The 25,922-nt window shown below is 44.8% G+C and overlaps 1 protein-coding gene across 3 annotated transcripts in view; it reads right to left on the reverse strand.

The window, feature by feature from the left end:
- Positions 1 to 6,029, reverse strand: part of nos1 (nitric oxide synthase 1 (neuronal)) — a gene marked incomplete at its 3' end in the record, with an annotated part of 44,995 nt that extends 38,966 nt beyond the window's left edge. For 2 of the 3 annotated variants that reach the window (XM_079688115.1, XM_079688117.1), the window contains exons 1-2: positions 5,477 to 6,029; positions 1,797 to 2,568 (exon numbers count right to left, since the gene is read on the reverse strand). In XM_079688115.1, coding sequence (XP_079544241.1) covers positions 1,797 to 2,491 — 695 coding nt within the window. In that variant the 5' untranslated portion in view covers positions 2,492 to 2,568; positions 5,477 to 6,029. The remainder of the gene's footprint in view (positions 1 to 1,796; positions 2,569 to 5,476) is intronic. The other variant, XM_079688116.1, reaches the window with a different exon arrangement.
- Positions 6,030 to 25,922: the final 19,893 nt, after the last annotated feature.

Raw genomic sequence — 25,922 nt, forward strand, 5'->3', positions numbered from 1 at the left:
ATTGAATTTCAATTGGTCGTAGGAGTACAATAGCACATAACTGAGACGTCAATATCAACAGTACACTGTGCAGACCACTTAGAGTCGGGGGTAGAAGATGGGCTCAGACTGTGAAGCCGTGTAAAACGCTGCTACAGAATGAACACTTAAGACAAGCTAAAAGCAATTTAAGTCTAACATTTGTCAGTCTTCCTTCAAAATATTTGAAAAGGAGACGTGTGGCATATACAGATGTTCACACTCCTCCACGAATTGCCTGATGAAACATTGCTGCAAATGACCTCACAAACCAAGAAGGACTATTTAGAAACGATTCACTCTCTTGGAAGATGATAATGAACAGTCTAATGACTTGCTTTGTGTACGCTAATTGGGGTCTACTTTGTGACATTGAAACCGACACTAATGAAACAAATACTGTCTATCTTACTAACTGTAGCATCAAACTAAGGCCCCGTCCACACGGAGACGATATCAGTTGAATCCGCTAACGTTCTCTATCGTATAGACGGTTCGTCCACACAAGGCCGAAACTGAAACGCGGATTCGGAGCCCGAATCCGATAACCCTTTGATAACGGCTCCCAAAGTGGGTAGGTCTGAGGACGAAACGCTTGCGGCTCCGTGTGTACGCCCTATACGATCATTTCCTGAAAACGATGACGCCATAGCCCGGCCTTTCCCCACCTCTCCTGCTCACCCCCGCGTCATTGCTGATGCGTTTCGCCAACAACAACAATGGCGGATCACAGGGTTGCGTTCGTGCTCCAGACGCTACTGAACGTGCTACAGATGTTAGTGCAAAATCTACAGCTCCTCTACCACAACCATCAGCAACAATAATAATATAATAATAATAATCGTCATCGGTCTTATTCGCTGCTTTTGGTGTATTTTGAAACTGCCATGGTCAAGCTACATTTTTGGTTTAAAGAAGTTCATATGAACCTATAAAAAGAGCCCCAGTAATGGAAGAATAGCAAACTAAGTAGACATGATGAATGTTATGCGCCATGTATTCTTAATTGATGTTTGTTGGAGCTCAGCGCGCAGACAGTAATTACTTGGCACTGTACTCTGAGTCATATTAGAGCCTGTCTGTAGCTGCTAATACAATGCAGCTGGGTCAAGTAGTTTAGGGACAGCAGGATGTCAAAGTGAGTGGGACTTCCTTTCAATCAGAGGACCAGGTGTACACTCAGCTAATAACCACCTTGTTGATGAGTTCTTGATCTAAATTGTGATTCTTATCCTCCCTAGCCTCTGACACCAACCTGCAATGTGAAAGGGACCAAGCACAAAGACACTTTTAAGGAATTCTTAACACAGAAAATGACCATGTGTATATCAATTACTTACTAGGTGTTACCACGAAACTTTGTTTTTCTCGCATGCCTCCACGATGAAGGAAGAGTCAAACATTTGAGAAAAGTCTTGATGAACTGAAATAAATGGGAGACATTTCTAAGACAGCCAAATGCATGTTGGACTAGCATGGGCAAGTAGTGTTTCATATAGTAATTAATTAATAATGAATTTGTTAAGGAAGTTGTTAGCGTATGACTGGATAACTGAGACTGCATACATTTATCTAAAGTTTACAAACGATCCCCATTTATTTCATTTAAGACTTTTCTCAGTTTGTTGTTCCTTCGTTCACCGTAGAAGCCTGCAAGACATAGTGCTTGCAAGAATATAAGGTTAAACAGGGCAGTAGTTGATATTCGCATGTCATTTCATAGGTGAGGTATTCCTTTAACTGAGGGATCAATGAGGTAGCATCACATCACATATTACCTGGCCACTTGAATTTGGTTATCTCTTCTCCCCACGTTCCTCTGGCCTTCTCCATTGATCTCCCTTTTGCTGTTTTTGATGAGGCGCAGCACTGGTTCGATCTCCTTCAGGAGCTCGTTGTTCTCCTCCATCCCATTGCACAGGAGCGCCCCGCGGCTCAGCAGGGGGTCCTGGGGGATGGACTGGGTGATGGAGGGAGTGGACAGGTTCTCAATGGCCCTCAGCTGGGGGTCCTTGTTGACCTGCTGCTGCTGCTGCTGCCCGGGGCTGAAGGGGCTCAGAGGGGAGCAGTGCTCGTAGGACTTGGAGGGTGGGAAGGCGGGACGTGTGACCCTCACTGTGCGTTGGCGGCCATCTCCGGATAGGGTGGTCTCCAGGTGGGTGGTGAAGCCCTCAGGCCCGCGGAGGATCAGCACGGCGTGGCTCTCGATCATCACGTTCTTCAGCGTCTCCAGGGCCCGCTCGTAGGACAGCTCCACCAGGGGCTTGTTGTTGACCGCCAAAACGATGTCGCCCACCTGCACCAGGCCGCACTCCTCTGCCGCCCCCCCACGGATCAGGTCCGACACAATGACAGGCGGCTTGGACACCCTCTGCTTCACCAGGAAGCCCAGCCCACCGACCTTCCTCTTGAAAAGACGCACTGAGATGATGTTGGGCTGCAGCTGGCACACTGTGGGCTCTGACTCCTGCATGGTGCCCGTGTGTGTGTGTGTGTGTGATCGCCCGTGTGTGTTTGAGTCTGGGTATATGTGTGTCCCCAGGGATGTGTCTGAAAAGCAACAGAAGGAGGAGAGGAAATAGAAGTTCTATTAGTTTTAGTCGAAATTACCTTTGCTGCATGATTTGTTTACAGTCTGTTGATAAGTCAAAGCGGGTATATGAGTCACTCAAGGAGAGTGTAATATGATAGGGATCATTAAGTGCTATTGAGCTACTAATACAAATGTGGTCACGCACATCAAAGTCTATGATCCTACCTGCTGGTACTTCTGTGATCATCAATACTGTCATTACAGTGGCCAAACATGTACCAAACTGTAAGACTCCAAAGATAAATATTGATCAAATTAGATAAGTGAGCAACTGCAGTTTCTTTTTTCCAATGATGAAACACACACACACACACACACACACACACACACACACACACACACACACACACACACACACACACACACACACACACACACACACACACACACACACACACACACACACACACACACACACACACACACACACACACACACACACACACACACACACACACACACACACACACACACACACACACACACACACACACACACACACACACACACACACACACACACACACACACACACACACAGTATTTATATGTTATGCTCCTTATCACCTCTATGCCACTGAATTTGAATGAACGGAAATATTGCACCTTTAACTCTGCTATGTTTATTTAACAGCTAGTTACGGCATATTACATTTGAAATGGGAAACACATGATCAGTGATAAATACTGTATGATGGATTATTATAGATTAAACCACCAGTCAGTGTATTTAACGGTTAACATGTTAACCCATCAAATGTTATCATCGTATAGGTGCAGACAGCATAATGACAGATTTTTCTTTCAGATAGTATTTTGCTGCAGGTACAGGACTTTTAACTTTACTGAATAATTGTACAAAGTTTGATAATTATACTTTCCTACTCCACCGCCAAGATAATCGTTTTTGTTTCCCACAAAGTTGAGAGACCTTTGAAACTATACTAACTTTACTTATGGTGTTTATAAAGAAAGTATCTCCTCAAATATTGAGAATAAACGGGGCTAATTTCCTCTAATAAACACTACAAGTGCACTCCTAAGAAATGCCAACACTTCAGCCTCTTCTGGTATTAATGCACTGCCACATGCACATTATGTTCGCTCGTGTCTTTGCATAATCTTGACTTTTGAGCCAAACAAGAAGGCATGCGACTAAAGCCGGTCCCTCCGCTCCTCGAGCCACATTACGTCCCCTCGTGCCTCATTGTTCCTGCTCTCAAAATTAACTCAAGAAACAAAAAGAAGCCTCTTCCCTCATACAAGCACTGCCAGACGCTAATAAAGCTTTCTACCTCCTTTGAAGTCGTAGCATCTGGCCGCGTGGGTGGAGTCGCGTGGAATGTAAAGTACGTCAAAAGATTTACGAGTGCTACGCAGTCAGTAAATGAGGGCAGGCACGCGCCATATAGAGGGGACAATTCAGCACCAAGGTCAGCGCTCCGACTTCACAGCTGCCTGTGAACGCTGCCACTTTTTGTTTTCTCTACACCTCTGCATCAGTTCTCAAAGGTTGTTTTTTGTACTTATTCCAACAGTAGAGGTAATGGCTATGAGTCTCTGTGATAAAAATACAACTTCCACACACGAAAAGGTTCATATTCTTGCCTTAAGTAAAATAAAAAGTAATTCAACCAAATGAACTCAAACATTGACCTGGTCAGGTCAGGGCTTTGGTTAACAGTTTGTGGCTTTAAAGTGGAAAAAGTGGCGCAGGTTAATAACAACTGTCCTGGGGCACGGGAATAACTTCAGCAGGCGGGCCTTTAATCTTCACTCTTTGTAGCTGCCCCCTACGAAGATCAGAAATTGCCAATAATGGAGATGAATATATTGATGGAAATGTGCTCTGAATAAACATTAACTTTCTTTTTTTCAGAATGCTGCTGCGTCTGGCTTGGGGAGGTAGATTCTCTATTAATATTTATTAAAAATAGATGTTACAGGTGAGACCATTTCCCACCTGATTCAGGGTTATATGATCTGATGATTATTCTCCGTATATTCTACATAAACTCTGGTAGCTTTCCAGTTATTAAAAGTGAATTCCAGGTTTGTTTCTCTGTAAATACTAAGGGATTTCCCCCCGTTGTAAGGTTTTTGCTTTTGATATGGCGTTTGTCTGTAGTGGGGGCATGAGCTTAATTTGTATACTTTATATTGTTTACACGGCGACCTTTCCTAAATAAATATGAGTTTAATTGTTTGGGATCCCACAGTCAGGTTGGCTTAGTTTTTGTTCATTAACATCATAAATTACTATACAGCAATTCAGGTTTCAAATCCATGCATCAGTTAACATGTCATCTGATAAACTTGATGGTGCTACAATTTGGTAATATTTCCCAAAAACAACAAATCCTTCCCCTGGTATTTCTGATGTCACAATAACTCCAAACGCATCCTACAAGCAGCTACAGAACTGCGTACTGCTACAATCCCAACATGCTAAGAAAACATGATATAAATCTCCTTTAAAACATAAAAAAAATATTTTAATATAAAAACACATTTTCGGATAAATATGGAAGAAAGAGTCATTCAAATGCATCTGATTTCATTCCCTCCTCAATGCAATCCGCGAAAAAGCACGAGATGTTCCCATCTAGCGTTAATTTAAGAGCAACAAGTTCAGTCGACAATTGTTTGACAAAAATACGAAAAAACACTGAACTAAAAAGGCTTCAAACTTCTATATTTGATGAGGCGAAGATATTTCTCAAAATAAATGCATCCTTTCTTAGCCGCAGGTCCGCACATTAGTGGACGCTCCATCTTTCCATTATAGCTTTCTACAGCCAGGGGAATGCGCAACCACAGAAAGAATAAATAAAGGGAGCACGGGTAAATAAATCCAACTACTCACCCCTGAGAACAGAGTCAGTCTCACAACGACCCGCTGCAGTGAACTTGGATAAAACTCCTGCGCGTCTCTTCCTCAGCAGCAGCCGCACAGGTCTGTCATCCAACAATGTCTCCAAGTCACTTCGATGCGCTCTGCCTCTCTAGAGACGAGGCATGCTTGTGCCTTTCTGCGCACCGGGGCGCCTTATAAACGCGGAGCAACGGGAGACACGGTGACGCGCAGGGAGAGAGCCGTGCGCGGGCATTCAAATGAACTGTGGGTGGGTTTAGTTAGGTCGGCTATCGTCATCACTCAGCATGCAACACCCGACCCTCTTCACATACTCTGTCCCATTAGATCCTTCAGAGGGAGGGAAGGAGAAGGCAAGGCGTGTCACACCAACATGCAGCATTTTCACTGTTAACCTTTTTGAACTTGCAATAAAGTCACATTAGTCAGTTGGGGGTGAGGTTTTGAGCATTGCAAAAACGTTTCGTACAGGGCAGAAGTTTGAACTGCAACGCTGGGATTAAACAACCTGTCGCAATCTGTCTGTGTTTTGTCTTGTCTCTGTCTTTTGGTTTCCTGTCTGTGTGTTCCATCATGTCTGATTAACCGATTGTGTTCACCTTGTGCCCTGTGTTTTCTCTTCCATCCTCACCTGTGTCTTGTTTGTTTGATTAGTCCTGTGTGCATTTAGGTTCTGTTTTTTCTGTTAGTCTTTGTGAGATCCTTGTTTGTCTTTGACTGTGTTCACGAGGAAGAGTTATGTATGTTATTTAGCCTTGAAATAAAGGTATTTTCTGTTTATTCTGCATTTGGGTGCTGCCGGCTTCACTCAACCCTTATTTATGTTGATTTGGCATGTATGGCAATAATCCATTAATATCCAATTGTATATGGGCACCATGCAGATCAATGAGCACCAGTAGACCAACAGTGCAGAGACGCTAAACACTTTTCTAGAGATGTTATTCATTATATTTAGCCTTCATCCAGCCTCGAGAAAATCCCATTGAGAGCCCTTTGAAAAAGTGCAGATTAAAAGAAACTGTAAATGAGACCATAGCTAAAAAAAAACAGCATTTATTGAGGATTTACCTTTACACGGTTTTTAAATTTTACCCTTAGGGAATCAATTTTTAGATAACTATGCGGGGAGCTTCAAATAGACGGAGGAAAGCTCTTCAGCTCACTAAATGCACTCAATCGAAACAAATTTAAAAAGGGGGACTACCAGCTTTTTAAGAAATGTAATGAAACTGCTATGAATGAAGGTTGCTATGAATAAAGTGATTATGTTTTTTCTAACAATTTATATGAACATGGTTTCAATGAGGAACAAAATGACCAATACAAAGGTGCATATTCAAAGGTTTAATGTTTAATCCACCTTTATTAACAGACAGGAAGGATGAGGGTAACCATTCTTCCTTATATTTCCAAGTATCGGGATACATTTTTGTGTAAGATTTGTTTCAAAGGTCCTACAATTCCCCAGGGGTAACACACAACCCTTGTCAAACAGAAGACACATGATACTGTTATATATATATCCAGTAAGAACTCAGTGTAACGCACACCTGTTCCTAACCACATACAGGTTGTGTCTGTTCTGACTTTTCAGATACACCGCAAGATTATTATCCGTGTGAAAAAAACAATAAAAGCACAGTCATCCTGTACACTGCAGAACTTTTTTTGAGATGACCCTCAAAAGCTGTAAGTCAGCTAACCTGATGACCTTACAATCCATTTGCAGAATACTCCCTTTTGTAACAAGTTTTTAAAATATCGCAGATGTATTTTTGATGCATGCTTGAGGAGGTCATGTCCCGGGTCAATGTAAAGAGCAACTTTGAAAGAGACAAACATAATAATGAATATATTTAATTTAGACAAATCCTCCTGTTATATTGAGTTTTAGTTGATTAGCCGTTGGTGCATGTTGCCTATGGTCTTTAATGTATTATAGCTTCCCCTGTTTGACAGCCTGAGCTCCTATCCTATTTGTGGATACACTCACTTTAAAGTAAAAATGTTCCTTCATTTCATGTCTCTAATTTGTTCCGGAATTCATAACACAATCCTGGCGTATAATAAAAAAGAGTTTTACCCCTGTGATTAATTGGAAAGCACCAATCTTGGTTAATTAGTAATGGCCTTTAACTAGGGTCCACAGACCATTATAGTAGCCGTTATTAACAAATGATTATAATCTCACTTGCATTATATTCATTTTAAGCCTCAAACAAATTGTTATTTTACAGAGTGGCCCAAAATGGTCAAAGGCCACTCCTTTATCTCTAATCATGGATTTGACCTGCCAGCTCCTGGAGGAAGGAGGAGGGTTTACATTGGAGGAAAGTGCCATAAACTAGAACTGAAACAATCTTATGCATCTTATTGGACATTGCATCTTCTTCTACCGTTTCTCACCCATCTCATCAATACTTCTCTAACTTCTGGTCACTTTCCAAACCCTCTCCTAAAGAAACCCACTCTCAACCCGTCCAATGTTATAAACTGGCCTGTCTCTCTCCTCCCATTCCTGTCTAAAACACTTGAACTGTCTTCAAACAACTCTCCTGTTATCTCAATCAGAACAACCTTCTTGATCCACACCTGGTTTCAAGGCAGATTGATTCCACATTCTGGAAAAACAAAAAAAGAGAAGTGACACATCTATTTATGAGAAAAAGGCTAATTTTAAAGTTCATACAGCATCTCTGCACAGAGATCTCTGTACAGAGATGCTGTATGAGAAACCAATGTGATTTTGGAAAATTGCACAATTTAAATCTATTCTAGTATACCTCAACAATGGAATTATTATCAGTAGTAATGGTCATGACATGGGACCTTTCAAATGAGCCTTTTTCTCATAAATAGATGTGTCACTTCTCTTTTTTTGTTTTTCCAGAATGTGGCTTTTCTTTTTAAATCATATTGTGACATTCTTACTGAAGAGACTTGCAATTATTTGCCCGAGACTTCTGCTTTCAGACGTAGTTAATTAAGAAGTTATTACCCTTTCGGATAATAATACAATGCAGAGGCAATAATGTAGTATAATACATTATTTTATATATATTCAATATTTATATATGTCTTTTCATATAGTCTTAAAGTTACAACCGGCCCTTTGAGTGCAACCATAATGCTGATGTGGCCCGTGATGAAATTGAGTTTGACACCCCTGGTCTAGAACATGTACATATTTAGATATTGTGGAATACATTAGTCAAATTTCATTTTGAGCAGCTTGTGTCTTTGTTGCAATATTACATACCTGGGTCAGTGTGGTAGTCAAAATAGCATGAGCACCTGTCATGGACCCCGCCCTTCTTATAGGTTCACATATGGAAATAAAACACTAATAGAAATGTAATGTCTTTGATAATTCACTATAACTAAGTTCTAAATGTGTCCTGTGTTAAGATTTTTGATTTAAGACCAGAATTGAACAAATTAATACATTATTTCTGATAGCCGTATGTGAAATGATATCTCTAGCAATATTTTAAACTCTACTTGTATCTTATCAGTTAATTAGTTACAAAAATACATTGAACTCTTCTCTGGTTCAGGCAGAAACAGTTATTTCTGGAATGTTTTGGGACACTTGGATGTATCACTTTCAGTATGATAATTAGCCTATTATCATTGGCCAGACAGCATTGGGTGATTTGTTGAACTGGTTTACCTGCATGTGTGCATTCCTTTCAGGGGTGTCAAAGTGAATTTCATCACGGGCCACATCAGCATTATGGTTGCACTCAAAGGGCCGGTTGTAACTTTAAGACTATATAAAAATACATATATAAATATTGAATATATATATAATAATGTATTATATTACAGTATTGCCTCTGCATTGGATTATTATCGGATAGGGTAATAACTTCATAATTAACTACGTCTGAAAGCAGAAGTGTGGGGCAAATAATTGCAAGTCTCTTCAGTAAAAATGTCACAATATAATTTTAAAAGAAAAGCCACATTCTGGAAAAACATTGATTGTGACATTTTGGAAAAAAAGTAACATTTTGAAAAAATAATCTATGAATAAAATGCTAATTCTAAGAAAAAAGGCATATTTGGACAAAAAAAGTCAAATTCTGAGAAAAGGTCAAATTTGAGATGCATTGTGGGACATGTCGTTTATGGGCAACGTGCTTCTGCAAAGTAGCATGTAACCATATAGTAAACATATTATATCCTTTGCAAGCTCTTGTGGGGCCACATAAAATGAAGTCGCGGGCCAGATTTGACCCCCGGGCCTTGAGTTTGACACCCCTGCAATAGAGTAACCTTAACCTTAGATAAACAGCTGGTGGAGCTAAGTCTATAGTTTGATGCCATTAAACCATTACAGAGGATGAGGGTGAAAACCCACGTACAACACCTGATGGATGTTGTAGCATTTAGGATTGTATCAGTACAAACTGAAGGAAGGTTGCAGTCTCCTTGTCGCTCCACATGATATTGTCTGCTGTCACTTTTTGTCCTTTCAGCGGAAGCTTGAGTGACACACGTATTTCTTATACAGCATTTATTTGCTGAATCTTTTTTTCAATGATGCATACATTTCTTGTGAAGTCTCAACTTTAGGTTTATTTTACCCAAAAATATGGAATGTGCATTTGTCCCGCTCAATGGGCAGAGGTAGTAATAGACAAACTTACACCTCAGCTGAGCTAAAAAGAAAATGTCACTGCATGTGACGTTTGGTTTCCGAAATAGAGAGGCAAAGTCCCTCCCTTTCCGAGGGAGCTCATGGGACCCCGGAAGCGGAAAATTATACATTGAATTCAATGGAGAGAGAAAACGTATCTTTTGATCCCGTTTGAATTGTGCCACAAACTACACATATGATGTTTGTCAATTTAAAAGAACATTTTGCAAGTCAAAAAAATAAAAATGTGTCTTAAAACTGTGAAGTAACACATTTTTTTGTGTTAAGCCGCTCAGTGAACTACATGTCTCTGGTCCCGCACAATACGCGTCACCAACACAAAGATGGCCGTCACGTTGGCACATTTCACCTCATTCTTTCAGAATGAGAATAAACGTATAAAACGAGGTGAAAATCACTACAAGTCTGGGCACGTTGAGAGCTGTACATACACGAAAGGCGAGTTAGTCGGTTCTGTAAGAGCCAGCTTGCGGGACCGGCTTTACAAGGTTTCGATGAGTAACATGAGTGCAATGTTTAACGTTAATGTCGGTCAATAAGGAGGAGAATGAAAAAGAAGATGATGAACCACAGACCCGGCATATAATGACTGCAGTGTGCAGGGCTGTGTTAATTTATGTTACTGTTATCAATAGCATTAGTTGACTGAGAAAACCGTCAAGAAAAAAAGTTTAGCGATGTTACGAGTCGACTAGTATAATATGCCCACGGCTGTGATTGACAACCTGGACAGCCAGTCAGAAGCTAGAATGCCAACCTAGAGAGCCAATCAGAACCTAGAACGGGTGTACTGTATACAGGTGTGTATGCTATGGATAAAATTAGTGTTCACAAGAACAAGGTACACTCCCGTGTTTTGTTTTAGTTGCTCTTCAGATTGAAGCGGCCAGTTTTATATCGACTATATGTGTGATCTCCTTTTTACATCTCGTTGTGTCATTTGAGTTTATTTGCTGTGTGTAGATTCAAGGATTTTGGTTATCTTGTCAATTTGTTTGGTTATCTAGGCACAGCTGTGTGTGACTCCCTCTGGTACACTGGTATGTGTTTTCCTAATGTAGAGAGCATTGATTAATTCATAAACTACACACTGAGTCTAGATCCTGACCAAATCCTTTTTTTTTTATCAAATGTTTTTCAAAAATGTAATACCCATTTAAAAAAATACAATGTACAATCACAACCAATACAACACAAATTACAAAAAATACAGAAAAAACAAACAATAACAACAATCAGACAAGAGGACAACATTTTGGAAAAATAAACCCTCCCACCCCAGATCCGGACCATCCTTGTATTGCTCATTCAATCTATTATAGCATGTTAACAAACATGGTACTTACTTTATTTGTACAGATCTACATGGGAGAGGATGGCGCGATGCAGAGCGCTGTCTGTGGTTGTGCACGGGGGATGTACAAATGCAGCCACGCTGCAGCATTGGCAATATTTGCCATGTGGCAGATCAGCTCCACAGAAGTTGAGTGCCAGTGGAGGAAGCCTGACACTTCAAAAGTAGTCCAGCCGGTGTCTCAACTCTACCAACAGCAAGAGGAGACATACAACCCACTGGCCAGAGACATCGCCACTGAGGAAGTATACTGGTTCAGGTCTGCACTGAGGGGCGCAGCGTGGCATGGCATGGCTTTTGTCACCTGAGCCAGAGCTGCAGCCTCAACATCAGGCCATTTTCAACGTGCCGGAGCTGGTGAAGGAGCATGGGGGTCGGGGGCTTGAGGCAATTCTTGCCTCAATGCGACTGAGCAGAGACCAGCAAGCTGCCATCCAGACAGCCACCGTAGGACAGCGGACAAATCCTCAGTGGCAGTTACACAGGCAGGGCAGGTTGACAGCCAGCAATTTTGGTGCTGTGCTGAGGTCGGGACTTTCATCCACTCCATGCGCGTCCCTCATGAAGAGGGTGCTTGGGGGGTACAATTTAGACGGAGTCATGGCTGTCAACTGGGGAGTTGTAAACGAGGTGTGTTTGGCCAGTGTGTTTGGCCTTTTAAGTGTGACACATATGTAGTGATAAATGCTTCACCTAACCACTGTTCCGAAATAAAAAAAGTTTTCTGCATCGTCAGTCATTTTTTCAAAATAATTACCAATATTTCACAAATTCTTCATGTAAACTTAAGAGCACAGCTGTATGTTGAGTCTCAGCTTTGCTTGGTTCATCTTACTGGGGGGCAGCTACATGGATGTCGGTGCAGTCCACAATCATTTTGCAGTTGAAGGCAGAATGAATTTATTATTGACTCAGAATGAAGCACAACTTCATGTCATACAATACATTGACTTTATTTGCAGTTGTGTAAAAAAATAAAGCATTGATTAGCAAGCACGACCTGCAGGAACAGAGAATGGTGATGGATGGAGCTGGGAAGAGAGAAGAATAAAGAAAACAGATCAACTTTATTATCGGATATTAAAAATTCAATTTCAAAACAAGTTGCCGCTCCTACAGTTTTCTAGTATGTAAAGATGATTTCACATGACCTATGCAAAATATCACACTCAATACATGTGTGTCTCTGCGGGGTGCATTGTGCCTTTGATGTATATAAATAATATACCATAACCAAGTACTATTACGTACAGTGGAAATCAGGTTGTCCGAGCAGGTCAGTGTGCATGTTCCTCAGGGTCTCAGCAGTTACAGGTGAGGTAAAGAAAATAAAAGAGAAAAAGGTCAGTAACAACACTTTAAAGTAACACTGAATAATTATCTCTTTTAATAATTTTCTCTCAGTAATCACTCAACTACTGTCTTTCCAGTAAACAGATTGACTCACCCTCACTATCATCACAATGAAACACGTCCAGAAGAATGTCATGCAAATCTCCCTGCCTGCTTGCCTTCCTTCGACTCTCCCTGAACTGCTTTCTTAGCACCCGGTGGAGGGCGCAGTAGGCTACTCTTCAAATGTTTCACGAAATACTTACCATGATGACTACTCTTACTGTTTAACATTTTGGTGTACTTCATGTAATAAAATAATAACTTCATGGTAAGGCTACTAAAAATGACAAGGCTAAGTAATGTAATGCTAACTAACGTGCTCGCTACTCGTCGCTACTAGCTAGGTAGCTAACTTGACTATGTTCCATGCACAACATGTATATTACCTATGATATTACCTGATATGTCTGATCCAGCGACTCCTGGTCCTTTCATCAGACGGGAAGCGATAGAACGAGCAAGTGGTATGATCACTTTTGTGATTACAACATGGTACAAAGCACACAGGCATCCTGTAAAAGTGAATTTATTGGAGCAATCTCTTATATTTATTGGAGGGAATAAATCAGTTATGAAATCTTCTTCTTCGCTTTAATTACGAGTCGCAACCACTTGGAGCATTATCGCCTGTGACATCACATACGCGACCCAGAATGGGATTTGGGATTTGTAGTCTTTGTAGTCGCGTATTTTTCATAGTCTTATATTTGAACAGTTTTACGACAAAATGTGACTTTTTTGACATGGAAATGATTTTTTAAGATTGACAAACATCATATGTGTAGTTCGTGGCACAATTCAAACGGGATCAAAAGATACGTTTTCTCTCTCCATTGAATTCAATGTATAATTTTTCGCTTCCGGGGTCCCATGGACCGGAAGTAGATGGGCGTGACTTCGCCTCTCTATACAGTTCTAAAACATCGAGTTTGGCATTTTTGCTGATGTCATCTTGCTTTTCATAAACCAGAAGCGACACAAGAATTATTTTGCCACCAGTTCGCTACTGAAAATAATGCACGTCTTGAGCACTTATTGGTCCAGAAACTCGCCGCTTGGGCTGTTTTGAAGGACTTACAGTTTTCAAACCTTTCCACTTTGTTTTTTTGTTACATTGTTCATGAATGACTGTGAATAGATGTGCAACCAGGGAGAAAGGGATGGTTGGCTTGGGTGTCACACCCATCAACAACACTTCACATTGAATAACTTGTCCCACACCTAAGTGATACATACATTACATTACATTACATTGCATTTAGCTGACGCTTTTATCCAAAGCGACTTACAATAAGTGCATTCGACCAGGAAGATACAACCTTTAAGAAAACAGAATCATATAAGTACATCAGGTTTCATAGAGCCAAACATTTCAAGTGCTACTCAACTGGCATTTAGCATACCACACCTAGGTGATACTTCATTCCCCATGAAAGCAGTAAGTAAGGGGAATTAATAAGCATTTGCTTCCTCCTGCTCCCTTTCGGCTATGATTTATTATTATTATTATGAATATTTTCTTCCCCTGTGTCTCTAAGATAGCTGAGAAATGGGTGTTAAAACTAATCATCAAACATTTAGACAAAGGCTTCAATCCACTCCACCCAATGCAGTTTGGTTTTCGTGCTCACCACCAGAGTTGGGTGTAATACTAGAATGTAATAATATTACTTTTGTCGGTAAAGGAGTAGTGTAACGCGCTACTTTTATAATTCAGTAATCACACTACAGTTACTAACATTGCCCCGACACGCGTTACTTCCTTACTTACTAAAATCAGTCATAATCACACTGACAGTCAAGAGGGGTTTCGCCGCAGGTTTATATGTACGTAATCTGCGCGACTTGCACATCTCCACGTGCAGTGCTGCATAAACATGGCTGAGTCAGCGATAACTTTCGAGGGGTGGAGGTATGGCCATTATTTTTGAGTTCGTCCGAAGAATAGACAGGAATGTGACGGTGAGGTGCAAACTGTGTCCAGGCCAGAAGCTGGTATTCATTGCTGTAAACACCATGTCAAACCTCAATAAACACCTGCAAAGAACACATGCTAAGGTGAAGCTAACGCACACGCTATTTGTTGTTTGTTTATATCACGTAGTCCGTTCTTCTTCTCTGTCTTCCGGTTGTTGCATGTTTTAAATGACAAATACACACTACCGCCGCCTGCTGGTAAGGAGAATTATTGCCACTCGTGCATGCGCAGTTCGTACGTGCTCGGCGAGTAAAGTAACGAGTAAAGTAACGAGTTACTTTATGTAGAGAGTAACGAAGTAGTGTAACATATTACTTTTTTTTAATGTCATATATTACATTGTTTTAGTAACAACCCCATCTCTGCTCACCACTCCACTGAGACAGCTGACTGTGTCTTTGTGGAAAAGGTTAAATGTATGTTGGACACGAGCCCATACGTAGGCGCTGTCTTCCTTGATCTCAGGAAGGCTTTTGACACTGTTGACCACCAAGTGCTCCTTACAAAGCTGACATATTTCAATTTTTCGGCAGATTCAATACATTGGTTTAAGTCTTACTTATCGAACAGAAAACAGTGTGTTATATCTCTCACAGGCTCTGCCCTCTACTGGACTCTATGGGTACTACCTTATCATGCAAGCATTCACCGACTGAGGTTTCTATAGACGTAGCCGGCCCCGGGGCGGGCCTACCTGAATGCGTGCGCATCTCACTTCCGTATAAAACGAGGCCTCGCCTCCTGACCACAATCCTTTACTCTTCAGCAAGCGGAGGTGATAGCCTAGCACTGAGTCCGAGACTTATTTTTTGAGAGAAAGGAAGAAAGAGAAAGAAAGATAGCGAGCGCCGATCCCCACCACCTCTGCTTTGAGTGTTTTGGGGACCAGGATATGGACGAGGCAGTGGCATTTCACGTTCACCATCCCTTCCGAGTCTGGCGTCCATGGAAGTCCACCGCCCAGGGCTGTACTCTCCCTGCATGATGATCATGGCGGCGGGTGTGTGGGCTACTCGCTCATTGCTAGAGATGCCCCTGCCTCACCAGGTCAGAGCGATTATTGGGCCGCAAGGCCGAATAAGTAGCTTGGTCCACGAGCCTTGCCCCAGGCCCGGTTCCCCCGGGGACTCTGGATCGATCTCCTTGCTCACGGGATAAGGAGTAATCGCAGCGTGGCTGATTCTTGCCCATCCCCAGCGGAAGAAACACTGTCCTACATTCCCCGCCCCCGCTGTAAACCCCAGTATAGGGAGCCAGCAGGTGGGCGTGTGCACGTGAGTAAAATAAACCGTGTGCTGTCAAAGCACTGTGCGGGTTCAAGAGACGGTGGTTTACCTTTGTAAAGGGGGGTGTGTGTGTGTGTGTGTGTGTGTGTGTGTGTGTGTGTGTGTGTGTGTGTGTGTGTGTGTGTGTGTGTGTGTGTGTGTGTGTGTGTGTGTGTGTGTGTGTGTGTGTGTGTGTGTGTGTGTGTGTGTGTGTGTGTGTGTGTGTGTGTGTGTGTGTGTGTGTGTATGACAAAATGCATTCAGTGAGAACGAGTGCATTTATCCCAGAGTAAGAGTAGTCTCTCTCCACAATTCCCCTTTGGCCCATAATGTCCGTTTCGAAGAGACAGCATTGTGACGGCGCGCGCAGCCCCCCTCCCCTGATGGCGGGCCGCGGTGCATTCAAAGACCTCAGTAGAGAAAAGAGTCACCGCAGCGCGCGCTCCTCCACAGGCTTTTCTGCAGACGAGGGCGCGACGGTGAGACGAAGGGAGAGGTGCCGGCAGGTGCCGGCACGGGGATCTCCAGCTCTTCAGCCCACCCCGTGGAACCGGCGTGCCAGCACTCACGAGGACGGGCTGCCCGTCTTCACGGATCTGACTGGCCTGTCGGGGGGAGAACATCTCTCCGCCCGGGACGAGAGGGCGAATCCCGCCTCCTCCCTGTATAATGCACGGATCAATAAGTTTTTCTAATAAGAATGACGTTGATCTGTATCCAAATCTGAGTGTCTTTTGTTTCCACAAATACTACACTTACACACAATGTTAACATAGGCGAAGTTTGGGGGGGTTCCCGGGGTGCCCGGCACCCCCTGGTGGCCGGAGTCTTTTTTTTTTTTTTTTTTTGTTATGATGTACAGATAGTAGGTGGCCTGGATAAATATAACTCTGGAATGCTATATCAATAAATGCAAACTCAATAAACATAATAAATTTAAATCCACAAACATATTGTCTCAGTGTGTACTGCTGTCAGAGACAGAACATTACTCAAAAATGAGTCTACACAGACGATCTGTGCAGATGCTGCGCCCTCACACGCTGCACGCACATGCGCACTTTGAGCACTCAAATTCAGACAAGTCGAGTCTGCCAGCCGCCAAAACCTGACAGGAGAAGACAAAAAAAATGGATATACGCAGGTTCTTCGCAACCAAAACAACTCCAGTTTCGGATTCAAGTTCCAGCGCCACCGTTGCTGCCACCCAAGCTGCACCTGCTCCGGACCCGCCAGTCCCGCCTCGCCCGTCGACCAGCCACCACATCTTGGCGCCGGTCGGCACCGCAGCTCCCGCCGCTTGCAATCCCTGTGAGACAGCCTCTGATGGCGGTCAACTTCCCAGTGACCTAGGAGATAAAAGTGTGGGCCCCAAACAGCCAGTGCTTCCCGTTTTCCCAAGACACAAAATTGGAGATAGAAATCGTTGCTTTTCTGCATTCTTTTATAACAAGCATCCGTGGCTGGAGTACTCGGTTTCAAGGGACGCAGTGTTTTGTTTTTGTTGCCGCCACTTTTCCAAGGAGATTGGAGAGGAGGAAGACACACTAGCTAAACAAGGCGGGCGATATTGGAGTAAGCTAACTGAGAGGCTGATAAAGCATAGCTCTTGTGAAAAACACAAGGCCTGCATGAGACTGTGGGAGGGCTACAAGGAAACTGAAAAGCATGGATCTGTCAGAGTCCACTTGTCAACCAGTCACCAGAACACAGTGGATAAAAACAGGGAGTATTTGACAAAGGTCGTGGATGTCGTTAAGCTGCTGTCTCAACTGGGCCTCCCTTTCCGTGGACATCGGGAAATACAATGGAGAAAAAAGGAAATACAAGAAAATAAAAATGAAAAAAAGCACACAAATACAGTCGATACAGAAACAGATAAAAGCAAGCCGGATGATGATGATGAAACAAAGGGAAACTTTTTGAGTCTGTGCGACTTCCTCGGCAAGTATGACCCAAGTTTCCGCAAAATGCAGGATGAGAAGTACTTTAATTGTACAAGTCCAGATTTTCAAAACGAGGTCATCTCTTTGTGTGGAGAGCTAGTCAGAGAGGAAATAGCAAATGCAGTGCGTGAGACTGGTTTTTTCACGGTTATCGCGGATGAGGCCAAATCATCAAAGTCTGAACAACTGTCTGTGTGTATCAGATATGCAGAAAAGCTACAGGTTAAGGAGCGATTAATCTGCTTCATTGACTGCTCTGCCTCCCGAGATGCTGCTGGGATTGTTGAGGGTATCAAGAAGGGGTTGGAGTCATGTGGACTGCAGGACGTCCCAATAGTCGCACAGTCGTATGATGGGGCCTCAGTTATGTCTGGGCATTTAACCGGAGTGCAGCAGCGTATCAAGGAAGATTACCCCTTTGCCATCTACGTACACTGCATGGCCCATAAACTTAATCTGGTCCTGGTGGAATCATGCACAGTCAACAGAGACATCAAAATGACGTTAAATGTTATTGATAAGCTGTACTCCGTGTTTTCAGAACCAAGCAACCACCACAGGTTTCTGGCGATGCAGAAAACACTTGAGATGAAGGCAAAGGAAATTGGGCAACCCAGTGACACGCGTTGGGCGAGCAAATGGCGATGCGTCTTTGCGGTTAAATCACATTATGTGCCTATCACACGCTGTCTGAAGGAGATGGTGGATGAAGGAGAGAAATGGTCAGTGGAAGCAAGTGGGTTGTATAATCACATGACCACACCTGGCTTCATCGCCTGCCTCATTATCCTTGAGGACCTACTGCGGGTTGTGCACGTTGTTCACAAGAAACTTCAGTCCAAATCCACAACACTTGCAGATGCTGCCTCCACGATCAACAGTCTGAGAGCACACTTGAGGGAACGCAGAGGAGAGGAGGAAGGTTGGCAAGACATATGGAGCCAGATCAAGCAGTTTGGCGAGGACGTCGGCATGCCAGTTGCCACTGCAGAAAGTGACCCCCCCTCCATGGCAAAGCGAAAAAGAAGTTCAAGACTCCCTTTGTCGCTTTACCAGTATGTAGTGGGGGCCACACGTGGGCAGCGCCAACGAGATGAAAGGAATGAGGAAATAGACGGACAATTTGAGGCTCACGCCATCTACTGTCATTTATATCTCCCTGTGCTGGACAATATGATGGCCGAGTTGGACAGACGGTTTTCAGGTGAAGCCATGGAGCTTGCAGCGGCATGTGATGCTGTGATAAAGTGTGAGAAGAAAGGCATTGAACCACTTCTGAGAAAATATGCAAGCCTCAAGATCGTCCATCCACAGCTGGTGACAGCAGAAATGGACCTGATAAAATGTGCTGTCCAATCTCCCATTAACCTGAAGGACCTGCAAAACGAAGTGAGCAAGGAGAGCTATCCAAACTTCTTCCCATTACTCCAGCTTGCACTGACACTGCCCATTGGATCAGCGACATCAGAGAGAAGTTTCTCAGCAATGAGGAGGATCAGAAACTGGCTGAGAACTACAATGATCCAGGAGAGATTTTCTGATCTGGCCCTGCTGCACATTGAGGGAGATTTGACTGCAAAACTGTCAGTTGAGAAGATAGTGGACATCTATGCCAGCCGGAAAAAGAGGCGCCTGATGCTGCACTAGGTAAGCCATTCATTCAAATTATTTCGTTTTGTTGAGCTTAAATGCGTAATTGCGCAGCATCTGCATCCGGGGATAGCCAGCTGCAGTAAGCAGCAGACACCACTCCACGCTCAAACCAAAATCCTCCAAATCCTCCCGTTTGCGTTGTGCTCACATGCTTCGGTCCTGCTAGCGGCCGCTGCTGACAGTTGTGGGGCAGAGACGCTGAATGCATGGAGATCATAATCACTAGATGACGGTGAACAAAAGTCATTACTTTGTTGGTTGGCTTTGTTTTCATCGCTGAAATTAGGTCAAGATGTGATAAAACTGCTGTGCTTATATCCTACAGTTATTAGTTAGTATGCCTATACAGTTCATTAAAAAGTGTGTGAGCATTGGGGAACATTGATCCTACAGACCTCTGTGTTATAGCCTAATTATAGCAGCAGTATGTGCCGCAGCAGCCGTTTTATTTTGCGGCGAGTTCCGCTGCCATAGTAATTTCATCTATTGGGCATATTAGTTATGAAAACACACCTGCAGTAGCCTGTAGGCTATCCCGATCAATTTTCATGTATGAATCCTTGTGTTGCAGCCTATAGCTATACATTACATTTGTAGTTATTTTTTGGCACCCCCAACCTTAAAGTTCAAACTTCGCCCATGAATGTTAACCGTACAAATTCCCCATTCGCTGCCCCAGCTGTAGCTCCTGTAAAGGAGGTGGCTAGTGGGCATGCGCAGATGAGAGGGATGAACCGCAGGGAGTGCTATCTAAAGGAGAGCGCTATGCGGGTGCAGGGACATTATGGCCGGCGTATTGCTGTCAGAGAACACACTACGCCTAGAGCAAAGACTCCAATTAATGCAGTTTTCCATAGTGGTAAAGGCTGCATTATGGCGGAGCCCGCACTCACAAGAGCGTGTGGCGGTGCGTTCAGGGACCTCAGTAGAAAACACTACGCCTATAAAAACTCCGATTAAATGCTGTTTACCGTAGTGGTAAAAACAGCATTATGGTGGAGCGCGCTCACACAAAAGCGCATGGCGGTGCGTTCAGGGACCTCAGTAAATAATCGGCCCTTTCTGTGTCGACCCTCCATGGGCAAATCTTCCCTTCACGGGGAGTTTTGTGGCGGAACGGGTCACCAGAGAGTATCACAGCTTCATAGCTGCGGCCCCACAGCTGAGGGCTTTCCATTAACACAATGTTATGGGGAATGGAAACTCAGCTGTGTGCTAACAAAGTTGATGGACCGGACGCTGAAAAGGGGCTATTCACTCCATATTTGCAGCGTCCCACCTCCTTTTATGGGCATGCGAGAGGAAATCTGTGTTCCCAGGAGGAGATTGGTTTCCTCTCAGTAGAGATTGAGGCTCTGGTGCAGAAACAGGCTGTGTCTGTTGTGCACCCTCAGCTCAGAGAAAATGGTCTTTATTCCATGGACTTCCTGGTTCTCAGGAAGACAGGGGAATTCAGATCTATTCTAGATCTCAGCAGCCCGAATCGCTACATTGCCTGCAGGAAATTCTGCATGTTAACTATAAAACAGTTAATGGGGCTAGTGCAAACCGGGCGATTGGTTGACCACCATCGACCTGAAAGAAGCATAATTTCATGTGGAAATTGCTCCAGAGCACAGAAAGTGTCTGCGTTTTGCTTTCCAGGGAATAGCCTACGAGTACAACAGATTACCGTTCGGCTACTCCCTATCTCCATGCACATTCAGAATGTGTGGCCACTGCGCTTCAACCGCTGCGCGCCCACGGCATAAGAGTTTTTCTTTTACCTAGACGACCTCATAGTCATGTCCGGGTCCAGGGAACAGGCAATGCTTTGCACAGCACAATTGATCACACACCTAACCAAATTAGGCTTTGCGATCAATTGAAAAAAGAGCACCCCCATACCTCACCAACAGGCGTTGTAGTTGGGAGTGGTGTTCGATGCAGGCGCGCTACGCGCCACCCTGACAGGGAGCAGAAGTGCGTCCCTTCTCCGGGCGGTTCACAGGCTGCGACAGGGGGCGACAGTGACAGCTTTAACTGTCATGCAGACTTTGAGTTTCATGACGGCTGCTCACATTGTGGTCCCGCAGGGGTTACTACATATGCGCCGCCTGCAGAGGTGGTTCTCCAGCCTGCGTTTGGATCCCAAGAGGCACAAACGGCGGCTGGTGGCCATCCCCCCCCTCAGTGGAGGGCAACCTCCGGTTCTGGAGGTCTCCCGGGCGCTTCCGGAGGGGGTCTCCACTGGGACGGGTAACCTCCTACATCACAGTGTTCACGGGAACAGGATGGGGAGGGACCTGCCTGAAGAGGGCTATAGGTGGGCGCTGGTCTCTAACAGAAACACGACACAGCAACCTCCTAGAGCTACAGGCGGTAGTATTAGTCCTCCAGCATTTCATGCCCCTAATTCAAGGGAGACATGTATTGGTCAGGAGCGACAACAGCACCACAGTGGCTTATATCAACAGGCAAGGCGGAGTCCGCTCCGCCACCTTGTTGGCCACAGCAGAGAGGCTGTGGTTATGGGCTTCAGAGGTGGTGTTATCTCTGAGAGCCCTCCATATCCCGGGACTGGAGAACAGGGGGTCCGACCTCATGTTGAGGGGCGGCCCCCTACCAGGCGAATGGATGCTTCACCCAGAGGTGGTGAAGCAGATCTGGGCCCAGTTCGGGAGAGCGGAAGTGGATCTATTCGCCAGCCGGCGCAACAGCCACTGTGCCCTGTGGTTCTCCATGGCCCTGAGCGACCACCCGCCTTTAGGGGTGGACGCGTTTGCACACGAGCCATGGCCAAGGAAGCTGCTATACGCCTTTCCACCGCTGCGTCTCACTCTCCCTCTCCTGTGGAGAATGAGGCGAGAACGTCTGGCAGTCATTCTGGTAGCACCGGATCGCGTCGGGGCGCCGTGGTACTCAGAGATGACACAGATGAAGGTGGGCCAGCCCTGGGCAATTCCCCAGTTCTGGGGGGCGATGTCTCAAGAGGCAGGTGCAATCGGAGCGTTAACCACTCTGGACCGTCCTCTCCAGGCTTGGCTCCTGAGAGGGACAGTCTGAGACAGGGTGGATTGTCTGACAGCGTTATTCAGTCTATCCAGGCGGCTAGAGCTGGATCCACCACAGCCTGTTAAAGGCCGAAGTGGCTGGGATTCCAGCGATGGTGTGAGGAGCGGAAAATAGAGCCCCTATATTGTGAGTTGGGCTCTATTTTGTCCTTTTCACAGTTATTGGTGGACAGAGGACTTGCTCATTCTACTGTAAAGTGTATGCAGCAGCCATCTCGTCCTGTCATGAGGGATTCAACGGCAGGTCAGCCTTTTCTCATCCACTGATGTTGCGGTTTTTACAGGGGGTCAGGAGGCTGCGCCCAGTAGTGCGCGCCTCCACCCCGCAGTGGGACCTGCCGCTGGTGCTCGAGGCTCTGGTCACAGAGCCATTTGAGCCTCTAGAGCTCTCCTCCCTGAAAGCACTGTCGTGGAGGACAGCGTTGCTACTTGCCTTTACGTCAGCCAAAAGAGTGTCCGAGTTAACCGCTCTGTCGGTGCACCCGAGCTGTTTACTGATTCGGGGTGACCGGGGCGGGGCGACACTTAGACCGAACCCCTCCTTTGTGCCCAAGAGCCTAAGGAGTGCGTTCAGGTCGAGGGCTATTCAGTTGGGGGGGATTTAGTCTTCCACCCCATGGTGGGGCCAGGGAAGCTAAATTACACCTCCTCTGCCCGGTGCGTGCGTTAGCATGTTATGTGGAGCGCACAGCTACCCTGAGACGCACTGAACAGCTGTTTGTGTGCTTCTGGGGCGGGGTGACTGGAAAAGCTATGTCCAAGAAACGCCTGGCAGGCTGGCTTTGCGGAGGCATTGCACACGCCTACGAGCAGGCAGGGAGAGCCTGTCCCATGGGGGTCCGTGCGCACTCCACACGAGCTGTGGCTGCATCGACAGCTTTATTCAACGGTGTGAGTGTGGAGGACATATGCACGGCGGCGTCTTGGTCAACGCCAGGTCCCTTTATAAAGTTTTATCTCTTGGATATGTCTGGCTCTTTCTCAGCGTCTGTGCTTGCTGGGGCGACACAGGACTGGTGAGGAGGGGGGGTCTGTGGGTCAGTTGGCATCTGACCCCCTCCCCGGGCGTAAATTCGCTTACGTTTCTCCGAACTCCTGGAGGGTCGCGGGGTGACGTAATGCGCTTTGGGCCCTTACAGGGCTAAAGGGCTCCCCTCGCCTGCCTGGGGGCAGGAGGGGGAGAGCCCTCCATACTATAGTCCGTACACACTCTGCACGGGGTCAGTGTCTGAGTGTGGGGACATCGGGGGCACTTGCGCTCTCCCCGTGTTCTTTAGGGACTCAGGAGAGAGTGTGCATAGTGAACCCATACAGCTGCGGACTTTCCCTGTCTGCCTATAAGCGAACGCAGGGGAGCCCTCAGCACTGTTTTCGAGAACACTTTTATGCGAGGCAAGCACGTCAGGGTGTGCTCTATCGGCCGCAGCCTGGACTTCTCCACGGTTACAACCGAGGGAGAGGTGAGTGAGGCGCGGCGGCTGCTAAAGCCGGTCAGGGACAGTGAGGTGGAACGGTTTGCTGGACGACAGTGCGTGCATACATCGGGGCCTGTGAGAGATATAACGCTGGGTTACGTATTGTAACCCTTGTTATATTAACACAGGCGGAGCCCTCTGCCTTGGGGCACTGTCTGTCCTATACCGCTCGCTGAAGAGTGGTGTAGGATGGTGGTCAGGAGGCGAGGCCTCCTTTTATACGGAAGTGAGATGCGCACGCATTCAGGTAGGCCCGCCCCGGGGACGGCTACGTCTATAGAAATCTCAGTAGGTGAATGCTTGCATGATAAGGTAGTACCCATAGAGTCCAGTAGAGGGCTCCGCCTGTGTTAATATAACAAGGGTTACAATACGTAACCCGGCGTTTTGGTCAACGGTGCGAAATCCCCCTACCTTGTCAACCCTGCTGGGGTTCCACAATGTTCCATTCTTGGACCATTACTGTTTTCTCTGAACATTAATGACTTGCCTAATGTATGTCCTGAGTTGAATGTGCAAATGTATGCCGAGGATGTGGTCATTTTTGTACACGGGAAGAACACTGAAATGATCTCATCCTGTCTCTCAAAAGCTTTGGTCAAGTTTCAACACTGGCTGAACAATATTTGCTTACAGTTAAATGTAAAAAAAACAGTATTCATGATGTTCAGTAAACGACAAGTCAAAATTGAAGGATCCAATTTTTTTTTAAACGGAGCAGAAATAGAACTAGTCTCCCAGTTCAAGTATCTTGGAGTCATACTGGACTCGAACTTCACTTTTAAGAAACATATCAAGAAAGTATCCAATACCTTTAAATACAACTTGCAACATTTTAAACAAATTAGACCTTTCTTAACTATCAATGCTGCAAAGTCATATCTCCACTGTATGATTCTATCCCACATTGAATACTGTTTTACAAACTATTCGTTTGCTTGTGCCACAAACCTGAAACCCATAGAACAGCTGTACAAAAGAGCTATCAAGGTTTTTGACAGAAAGCCAAAGTCACACCACCACTGTACCATCCTTGAAAAACACAATTTCTTGAGTTTTGACAATTTTAAGTCTTTTAAAAGTATGTGTTTTTTTTATAAATGTTTAAATGGACTGGCCCCCCCTCTCTAAGGGGAATTGATCCACAAAAAACACACTGGACGCTGCACTAGGTCAGAAACCAGAGGAGACTGTGAGGTCCACCGCAGACGGACAACTTTTGGACAAAATGTACTCTCCATTAAAGGCAGCTCTTTCTTGAATAGCCTCCCAACCGAGATGCGGGATTGTCCCACTCTCAATAGTTTTAAAGGACAACTTAAAGAATTGTTGAGCAACAAACAGACGTGTAATCACCACTAAATGCACTTTAACACAGGGGTATCTCCTCTTGCACTTTATGTAGCACTTTTATCTTATCTTGCACTTTATATAACATAGCTGCTGCATTGTACTGCCATGTGGTAAATGCTTCTATGCTGCTCATGCTCTTTCTGCATGTCGTGTATTTATTTTTGCTATGTATATAAATGTCATGTTCTTGTATGTTGTATGTGACGGGACTACGGATGGAAATTAGCTTAAAGCTCAAATCTGGCTCATTTACGCTTGTAAGCATTATTTTGTTTTTAAAGTGTTGTGCACTGATG

The sequence above is a fragment of the Notothenia rossii genome (assembly GCF_949606895.1).
Source record: "Notothenia rossii genome assembly, chromosome: 6".
NCBI lineage: Eukaryota > Metazoa > Chordata > Actinopteri > Perciformes > Nototheniidae > Notothenia > Notothenia rossii.